At 39.0% G+C, this 10,938-nt stretch overlaps 1 protein-coding gene across 2 annotated transcripts in view; it reads right to left on the bottom strand.

The window, feature by feature from the left end:
- Positions 1-732: 732 nt before the first annotated feature.
- Positions 733-10,938, bottom strand: part of LOC124138498 (probable tRNA(His) guanylyltransferase) — a 38,186-nt gene continuing 27,980 nt past the window's right edge. For both annotated transcript variants that reach the window (XM_046505188.2, XM_048391761.1), the window contains 5 exons: positions 6,655-6,831; positions 5,737-5,906; positions 5,174-5,262; positions 3,687-3,794; positions 733-2,735 (listed from right to left, as the gene is read on the bottom strand). In XM_046505188.2, the coding sequence (XP_046361144.2) occupies positions 2,559-2,735; positions 3,687-3,794; positions 5,174-5,262; positions 5,737-5,906; positions 6,655-6,831 (721 nt within the window). In that variant the 3' untranslated portion in view covers positions 733-2,558. The remainder of the gene's footprint in view (positions 2,736-3,686; positions 3,795-5,173; positions 5,263-5,736; positions 5,907-6,654; positions 6,832-10,938) is intronic.

The raw sequence follows: 10,938 nt of genomic DNA, 5'->3' as shown, positions 1-10,938 counted from the left end.
TTTAGTGATGTAATTAACAAACTTATATACTACTCGAAAGAAGTTAAAGAACTCCTTTTTATTTTCATTTTCATCCCCAATTTTTAAGTCAAGAACACTTTAGAATCCTAAAGATGGACATTCCCAACTTAAGCTGTCCAGGAAGCAGGGTGTTTTGATTCTGGAGTCCAGGCTAATGGGTTTCACTGTATGAACCAGACAACTTCGACTCCAAACATATTTCTAAGTTCAAAACATGGAAAAAGCAATATTTTCTCAGAAACTTTGCACTGCATCTTTCCTATTGGTATAGAAACTGTACCCCCAATTGAAAAGAATCCATGGAGAGGTTTTTAAGTTATAGGTCCCACAAATTTCAAAGTAAATGAAGTAAAATGAAACACGCTATAATTCTTCAGAAAATCCAAATATTAAAATCAAACTAAGCATTACATCCCTCCTGTAGGTTTAAAAAGTGTTCACCAAATGTGAAAAGAATCTATGAAGTAGTTTTCAAGTTATAGGTCACACATAAACATTTCCTAAGAAGGAAGGAATTCCTTGGTATAACTATATACCCACCCCCACCCCCACCCCCACCCCCACCCCCACGCCCCTTTTAGGTAAGGCGTATAAAAAATGGACAATAATCCATGATTTGTTTATCCAAACATTTCACTGGGATCAGACCTGTCTACATCCATTGTGTACTATTAATTATGAGTACTTATTTACATTATGATCAAAACACAATTCCTCTTCTATACCCTTTATTCAGAAATATGACCTCATATGCACGTGAAGCAGTGTCTATGTTTGAGGTTAATAATGGATAGTGGCTGTAGCAATAATATGAACAGGTCCATACACCATGGACTGTCACTTGCCATTGTTCATTGGTTCAAATGCTGCTCATATGACTTGTGTTGACCAATCAGTTGAGCAGTAGCAATTTGAATATCATGTATATAGGTATGTATCACATGTATAGGTAACTTTGTATATAACAATATGCTGTACAGATGTACATGATCATAATTTGCTTTACATGTCTAAAGCAAACACATCACTGTATTATTGCAGTTTTACAAGAAAGCACAATAAATGTAAACAAAGTGGAAGTGTTTGTTGGTCATTGCGTTCAGCCAGCAATGGCTGCCACATTAAAGGGAGACAACCCAGCCAACTTTGTTCATTACCTGACCAGGATGCAAGTGTATGATTCTCCAAATCAAAGAATGCTGCAAATTTTAATGAAACTATTTCACCAACCTTAATGGCAGGATCTTTTGTTTCATTGCCTACAGTGGATATAATTATATATACTACTCCACTTTGAATAGGGATTTTTTTATTTTACCATGATGCACAAAAATGATTCTCACATGTCAAGTGTATATTTAAATAGGATGTTTATTTCGTAAGAATGTATACATCCTATATTTAAATAGAACGACATATTTGATTATTCCTATGAAAAGTTGAGTAGTATAATGTAGCTACTCAATGGCTGTGAGCAAATGTGTATGACTGAGGACTGTCAAGACAGACACTGGGCACTCAACACTCCTGTGTTTCAGTGATAATGCATTACTGAATAACATGGGGCTTCAAATGTTCATCACCTGTGTTCATAGATCAAAGTAATTGGCAATATTAAGGTTGCTCTCTCTTCACAACCACAGGACCACCAAGGTTCAGAGAATGTGTAGACATTTAAAAAAAAAGTTCAGGTGACATGTCAGTTAGGTAAATATTGAATAATTAAAGTGTGGATTGATGTATACCCACCATTATTTTACAACTCAGAAAAATTAAGTATTTATTGAAACAATTATTCAAACACTGAATAGTTGCTTTCCAAGATCCAAACGTCACTTACAAAGACCCTTGCTGAACAAAACTTGCAGTGAAAGTACAGGTGAAGACTAAAAATCACAAGACCAGACTCTTCAGAGGCAGATGTTTGCTACTTTACTACTGGTGGGTTTTTGCAACTCACAGCCTTCCAATTGTGGGTGTTTTTTAACTCTGTTTGAGAAGGATATGATCGTATGAACTCCAGGAGTTGACCACTGCAAATACATGGTTGACAGAATGCTCATGACAGAGTGCCTGTGTATTGGGTGAGTGAGGATTGTATCTGCAGTGAGGTCTGTGTCTTCCATCAACAGAGGCCTTGCTGAAGAACCAGAACGATTCCACATGTCCAGTCCACCTTGGATAACCTATACAGTTCACCTGTCTGGCATTTGACACCCATTGTGCATTAAAAGATATATCATCACAATTGCTTCATCATTATCATTCAGGTAGATGACAATTTCTAGGGTTCAGAGATGCCACTTGTCTAAGGTGCAGAGTTGTGTCCCTTTGCTGTGACCGCCAGTCGATCCTCTTTCTACACCACACCCATGCGCATAGGTGCTGACACCTACGTTAAAACAGATATAGGCATCACACTCGCTCAGAATATCCAGACTACTTCCATCTTATGTATGGTATTGTTTAAATATATTAACATCCATATCCATATAAAATGACAAAAAAAACAAGTGAATCCAAATGTGAATGCCCTGTTATCCTTTCTTGGGGTCCAGAATTTCAGGGTATTCCTCCCAGAATTTGGCCCCTATAATATCACAGTGTAGTGTTGTCACAAGTGGCTTGTACTTTCCAGTAGACAGCTTCGACATGGAGTGGTTGAGAGAGTTCATTCCTGAGTGAGTCCTTGTGGGGGAGGAACACACCTCATCCTGGGAAGAACATAATCAAATAATATAAAGAATACATTTACAAGAAAGAAGTGAGATTTTCCCACCTTGCACATGAGCAAAAGCACTGGTGGAGGAAAACTATTATCCATAACTAATTAGGGTCAACTTACGGTGAAGAGAACTTCTGTTTTAAAATATTTTTACAGTGTGATAACAAACGAAATTACTGGAATATGGCATTGATATAATAGAGAGGAAGTACTCACAGAAATTAGAACACATATAAGTACATGTGAACAAGTGTTGTTTCAACCAGGATCAGTGAGAGAGTGAATGTTTCAGCCACAGTCAGCAACACTGCAGCCACATCACAGTGACCTGTGAATTATTGAGTCTGCACCAGACAAACCAGTGCTTGAGAAAGATCTCGGTGATTTGGGTCCAACAGAGAATTAGCAAGGTCACACATTGTAACTATCCAATCAAATCCCAGAAATACTTCTGAGAACAGCATGGGCTACTGGGGACCTGTTTCATCCTGGAATTCCTACGGAGGACTTGCATGAGCTACTGGGAACCTATTTTGCCCTGGAATTCCTACGGAGGACTCGCATGAGGTACTGGGGACCTATTTTGCCCTGGAATTCCTACGGAGGACTTGCATGAGGTACTGGGGGCCTATTTTGCCCTGGAATTCCTACGGAGGACTTGCATGAGGTACTGGGAACCTATTTTGCCCTGGAATTTCCACAGAGGACGAGCATGGGGTACTGGGAATCTATTTTGTCTTGAAATTCCCACGGAGGACAGGCATTGGGTACTGGGAGTCTATTTCGTCTTGGAATTCCCACAGAGGACAGGCATAGGGTACTTGGAACCTATTTTGTCTTGGAATTCCCACGGAGGACAGGCATGGGGTACTGGGAACCTATTTTGTTTTGGAATTCACCATCATATGAATACATCTGTCTGTCACGTTCCCAAACTCACCTTTTTCCTGATTAATACTGTTCCTTTCCTGTAGAGCTCTGGCAGGTTGTTGTAGTTGATATTGAACTCTGAGAACAGAATCTCATTCTTGTCACTCGATAACGTGCCCTGCAACATAGAGCCAGTCAACACCTACATACAAGGAGCATGTCTTCACCCTAGACCTGTAGTGTGTATGCACTACGATGCCATGTTGTCCTGTTATCATGGAACATAGACAGCCAGGAGAATCAAGCAACATTGTCCTGCCTCATTTACTATACTCTACATATAAATTGCCAGGATCAAGCCAACCAGCACCAGACAGCTCAAGGAATAGACACATGATACTATTCCCTCCTGTCAGTGTACAACAAGAGAAAGAGGGCACGGGTGGCCAAGTCATCTACATTGTGATCTAAGGCACTGCAATTTGCTACCCAGAGTTGCATCCCTTGCACATGCCAGAAATCTATGATTTCACCCCGATTATGTTTCTAGGTTTGTCAGCACCATAAACATGCTTGTGTGTTTCACTAAAGTTGTAAACCTCTGAGACCTGCATCACTTTGGGCTTTCCTCCCATATTAAGCTGACCTGCCATGATATTAATGGAATACTGTTCAAATCGGAGTTAAACCCAACTCTTACTCCCTCACTCACATTAAGACACAACCAGGTGACAGGTCGGTCAAATCATGTTTCACCGCCGAGTCTCTTCTTACCTTACAATTATTTCAACACCAACATTATTGCCGCTCATGAGGCAAAACAAATCATTTCTATTATAAAAATATCATTTGGAAAACCAACCCTGTGAATATTGGAAACAAATATCTGTACACCAAGCGATCATGAAAACAGGCAACCTTTTTATTCAGTTGTACAATTCAGGTTGGTTTCAGCCAAGCTTGAGGTGAGGTGATGTGAAATGGGGTTTAATGTCACGTTTAAGCTTGTTGCACTCATATAGCGACATGCATACACATGTGTGTGGCTGCTTGTACTAGTCCAGACGTTTGCCGATTATATGTGCTTTCCCATGCCATGCCACAGTTTGACATGAATACCCCACTCAGACAAAGCATGCTGACACCGAGCCAATCAGTCCTTGTTTTATCCCCTTAATACCAAGCAGGATAACAACAAGTACCATCTTTTATGTCTTTCGGTATGACTGGGCTTGGGATCAGGGCCCCGTTCCTCAAAGCGATCTTAGCACTAAGGTGATCGTAAGTCCTATACTTTAACATAGGCTTACGATCATCGTAGTGCTAAGATCACTTTGAAAAATGGGGCCCAGACCCCCGACCTTCCGCTCTCAGGGCAGACGCTCTACCGCTAGACCACAGACCAGCCAAACGTGAAGCATTACCTCCACCTGATTGTAAATCATCTGACAAATGTTGACAATGTTTCATATCTTGAACGCTACATAGGTGTTCTCATTGCTCTTAGAGACTTTGCCCCAATCTTCCTGTACTGCTCAAAAAGGTGACGACACTGACCTTGAGTTTTTCCTGAGATTGTGCAGGTGTAAGGCAGCGTTCCTGTACCAGCTTCCAGAACACAGTGTTATACAAGTTGTTGATGTGACCTGGGCAAATGTGCAGAATAATGTAAAACCAAACGATGAATGGCTTTATATTTCGGTTAATCGAACTTGAAACTTGCAATGAACCACTAGACTACAGAGGCGCTGATACCAGGGGTCTGGAAACAGTCATATGCACCAGACATGTCCGATTGGGAATCTCAAATGTCTGATTTAAAATATTGCTTACCGGGCATTTAAATTTTTCTGTCCGGACATCTTAAAAAAAAAACAACGCTACCTTTGGGGTCCAAATAATTGATGAGCATTATCGTAATCAGCCTGATACACCACAATACTTTTAAGAATCTTCTGTTCAAGTATATCTACATCAGCAAGAGATATGTTATGTGCATCTCTTGGAAAATATGCTTGAAACATAAACTTTTTCTTTTGGTCTAAAATTTCCATCCTTCCCGGTCTTATATTTTCAGCAAAGATCTCGAAGTTACACAGAATACACGTGCCCCAACTCACAGTCTGCTTGTCTCCAGGAGAGGTAGTCCTTGAGATTCTGGTCACTGGGGTACAGGATGACCCTGGCATCAAACGCTGGTGGGTACTGCAGCTCCTGGGTGGCGAAGTACCGAGGCCAGTTCATCACAAATGCAGCAGAGAACAGGCTGACTAGATTGGTCATTATCTTGCTGGAAAAAGAAAAAAAGACCATGTTGCAAAACAATGATCAATCAAATCAATAACCCTCCCTATTTGTAAGATCCTGACGATACGATGATCAACATGATCAGTGCCCCTCCCGTAACTACCACCTGTTACTACTGTCTGATACAAAGGTCAAACCTATGCCCCCATCCTTGACTCCATAGATCACCTCCAAGGTCAAGTGTTCAATCCCAAACTGCGTTATACCAAGAGACGTTGAAAGATGGTACCCTGTCTTACATTTGACATTAAGGGAATAAAACAAAAGGACTGGTTGGCTCGGAGTCAGTATTCTGTGTCTGAGTGAAAATTCCCGGAAAGAGGTTCAATGAAGATGATCTCGTCTCATTTTTCATCCCATAAGACTAAATGGTGTCTAACATGGATGGTTACCATATTAGGGTATTAGTGAGTGAGTATGGTTTTACACCGCTTTTAGCATGTTTAGGAATATTCCCGCAATATCCCCGGTCGGGGACACCATGGGCTTCACACAGTGTGCCCATGTGGGGAATTGAACCCAGGTCTTCAGCATGACGAGCAATCGCTTTAACCACGAGTCTACCCCACCGCCCCTATTACCAGATTAAACAACAAAACGTTCTTAAGTCAGGCTTCTGTGAACTAAGACATATGTGAGTGTGAACATTTTACTGAGTGACACTTATTTAATCCCACCCCCATTCCCACCCTTCCACCTCCATCCCCAGCCCATCCCTGACATCTTCCTACCTTCCCCGTCGGTTGTACATAGTGGTGTGTTTCTTGAAGACGAAGCTGTATTCGTCACTCTGCCCATACGCCATGACAACATCCTTGAAGTCCTCCATCACAGCCAGGGCTGCTCGGGTCATCAGGCCGAGTGACCTCTCATCATTTGGTTTGACAAAATGGTGAGTGTCAGAAAACCTGCAACATCAGTGTTTGCCATCTTCCATTACCAAAGTTCAACTTGTTTTCTTAAATTAATTTCATAAGTTAAGCAAATATTTGGGAAACCCAAGCTGATATTCAAAGTAGCATGTCATGGGTGTTGAACAGAAGCAATTTGGATATCGTGTACCATAATTCTTGAAATTAAATGCGAAAAATGCGAGTTGTCTTTGCTCACATTAATTAACTTCGCATTTATGTCTCCAAATGACTATCAACAATATGATGGCCTCACTGCACACTTTGAAGATAGCAGAAATACCAACTTGAATATAAATACAAACACGGTTTAATAAGCAGGAGTTATAATAAGTATATACCAATGTCATTCAAAGAATAGGAATTACACAACGGGCACCCGGTGAGTTATCACTGCTGCCTTCAAGAGTTCTACCCACTCGTGTCAAGCTTCTTGACACCTTCTCCTCATACCAATCAGTGAACTGTTGTTGGTTCAATTATTTTATTGCCTTTGAACTTCCTTAATGCCAGTCAACATAGTAAACATATAAACTGTGTGTTGTTTTTAGGAAAACACTGTTTCTTATTTTTACAGAAGTGCTCTACTCAGCGCTAATAAGCAGTGCTATTTGCTGTTTGAGTGAATTAAAGTTATAATATGTATCATTTCACTGGGGATGGGGTGGGGGAGTCGCCCTGATATTGAGTCTTTTTTTTGGCTAGTGGTCAGCCGTCGTATTAATTTGAAGACGCATTAATTTCCAGATTTACAGTATATGATATAGGTATGTATAACAATGCTGCTCATGTGACTTGTGTTGACCAATCAGTGTTAAGCAGTAGCAATTTGATATCATGTATATAGGTATGTATCACATGTATAGATAACTTTATATATAACAATATGCTGTACAGATGTAGCCTGTGCGGTCCACTTTCATCAGCTAAAGTTATACCTTCATCAAAGTACAGTAAACTATGGTTATATCGAACTCAAAGGGACCAGTAATTTTAGTTCATTATAACCGTAGTTCGTTATAAGTATATATACAGCATATATACACCCGATGGCCATGACTGAAATAACAATTTGTTATATCCGTCAGTTCGTTATAAGCAATTCGTTATAAACATAGTTTACTGTACTCTCATTTCTGGTGTCTTAGCAGTCTTGGGGTAGCCTGGTTTATGCATGTTATGTTTTGCTATGCTGAAGAGCTATGTTAGGCTCCCCTCATGGGGATTTGTGAAGTCCACTTGGCATCCCCTGTCATGAGAGTGCTGGAATATTATTTTAAAACATGAAAGGCTATTTGACTAAGAGCAACAGTAACCATAACAACTCATAAGATAAGACAATTTATATTAATACCAAAAGCAAGAAAAATAATTGCTTAAAAAAAGTCAAAGGAAATATTCCTTAAATTTACTCTCACAGCATTTGTATTTTCATTTCATTTTGCCTCCTGTCTCTTAGCAACCAGACACTGAGAGGTGGGGAGCAGTACTTGTTTCCAAAATAAATTAAAATAATAGGAAAGTCTGAGGCATTGCTTATTTTCATCATTGATGTGGAATGTATTCATATAAATGCATGACTGGAACATCAGTAATCAATAATCTAAATTGGTACACTAAGAGTACCTACTTAACCGTTAGAACTCTGGACGAGCCAGGGAAGGGGAGTGTGAACCCCCTTCCAACACCCACCCCATTCACTCACTGTACCCAGGTCAGGCATCAAACATTGGTCATCAGAGTCAGCCAACTCTTGAACCATTAAACTACCCAAACATCCCTTCATCCTTAAATATTTTTTTGTTTTTTTTTGTTTGTTGTTTAACTCCTCACTCAGCAATATTCCAGCTATATGACGGCGGTCTGTAAATAATCAGTGATTGACATCATGAGCATTGATCCACGCAAATCGGATCGATTACATGTATCAACCAAGTCAGCGAGCCTGACCACCCGATCCCGTTAGTCGCCTTTTACGACAAGCATAGACGCCTTTTACGGCAAGCATGGGTTGCTGAAAATCATCCTTAAATAATTAAAGTTATATAATTAGAAGCTGTAGCAGTAGTATTTAATAAGTAGTAGAAGTTGTTGTCATAGTAGCAGAAGCAGCAGTAGTAGTATATAGTTTATTAAATTGTCACATGTAAAATCAACATAAAATATACATAAGATAATCTTTCAGCAGAATTTATTATTTTTGGCTTTAAAAAAAATCTTATTACTGATAAAGTGTTTGATCTTATCATCCTGTTCACAAAATACTTTATCTACAGATGTAGAGTTCAAAATATACTACTGAATATACATTTTTTAAAGAATGAACTCAAACTTCGCTATAAGATAGAGAAAAGACGCTTTCTGTCCACAAAGAGAAGTTTGGAATTTAACAAAGACTGGATGATGTACCATAACCTTTTTGAATTTTAGGATATGTATATGTATGTGTTTATATATATATATATATATATGCTTGCGTACATGCGTATATTATGGTATGCCCATGTGTTAGTGTCTACATTTCCGTATTATTCATTTGGAACCACTGACTTGAGATTTGAGATCTCTCTTTGAGAATATAATGTGTGTGTGTGTGTGTGTGTGTATGAGAGTGCTTGTGGCGTCCCTGTGTGAAAGCGTGTAAATGGTGTTTGTATGAGAAGTGTGAATGGTTATTTTTATGATAAAAAAAGGGGATTCCATCATGTGATACATATATATTATGTAATAAATCATTTACTCTCACTAGTAATATCAATCTCACATTACAAATGATGTGCAAACAGTTAATGTATTAATATGCATTATATCGTGTACAATGTATCCTGAACCCTGAATAAAAAAAGTATTACAAAAAAAATATTATACATAAGATATACACAAGATACTGTGCATCCACCCATTAAACATGTTATGTCATTTATTTCCATATGCAACACTAATTCTGTTCTGATAATTCATTAGTTTCCATCTACCAATGCACATGATACAATATTCAAATTGAAAATGGCCCTATGTGATAATGTGTTTATCCTAACCGCGTTAACTGAATTATTTGTTCGTAACCATATTCATAATTAATATCAACCAATCAGGTATCTTCATCTTATGGTAGAATAGGTCTTCAGCAACCCATGCTTGCCGTAAATAGCGACTAAGTTTGTCGTAGGAGGCGACTAACGGGATCGGGTGGACAGGCTCGCTGACTTGGTTGAAGCATGTCATTGATCCCAATTGCGTGGATCTATGCTCATGATATCAATCAATGGATTGTCTGGTCCAGACTCGATTATTTACAGACCGCCGTCATATGGCTGGAATATTGCTGAGTGCAGTGTTAAACAACAAACTAACAAATAATCTTTATCTTATGAACAAGATTCTTAAATTATCACATTATGATTAAGAGGTAATCTGACCTGTAATTTATGGAAAATATACAAACGAAGGAATCCCAACGATCTCTCAGAATGAACTTGTATCTATTAACATAATAAAACATTATATTCCTTGGCTCACAGGTATAAAGAGCGGTACTTACTGGTTGTATTACATGGAATATACTCAGAATTTCTGTATCAGGCAAAACCTGAGCAAAACTCAATCAATACACTTCAAACAAAATCACTATTCAAATATTTGATACCCAAATCAAAGGAATTCGGACTATGCTAACACTGTACTTTAATCACACTGACAGTCGTAGTCTTATATAGGCTTTCAATAACTCATTATACCAAACCACTAATCTCATCAACAGTGTTTTCAAATCCACACACAAGGATTTTATCAGGGTGGCGATACGAGGATTATTACCCAACAGGTAGGGCAGTACGACTGATAGTGACGTCCTCCTGAAACGCTTCAGTGTGCCCTGTCACTACTCTGCTATCAGCTGGTAATTCTAGCAGTGGTCTAAGTCTGGCTCCATGCCAAACATGCCATTTAATATTTATGAGAAACCTACAAACTTCAGTGGTTTGGATAATCTCTCCGTTAACCCATGTTGACAAAAATTCTCCCCTAATTTTGAGGCCAGTGCAAGACTTGTAGATTTGACCTGTGTTTTGTACTATATCTGCTCTACCACTTCAGAATACAGAT

The sequence above is a fragment of the Haliotis rufescens genome, unplaced genomic scaffold (assembly GCF_023055435.1).
Source record: "Haliotis rufescens isolate VD_foot unplaced genomic scaffold, xgHalRufe1.0.p SCAF_97, whole genome shotgun sequence".
Lineage (NCBI taxonomy): Eukaryota > Metazoa > Mollusca > Gastropoda > Lepetellida > Haliotidae > Haliotis > Haliotis rufescens.
Note: the sequence above shows the minus strand (reverse complement) of the source record. Positions and strands in the feature narration are given on the sequence as shown.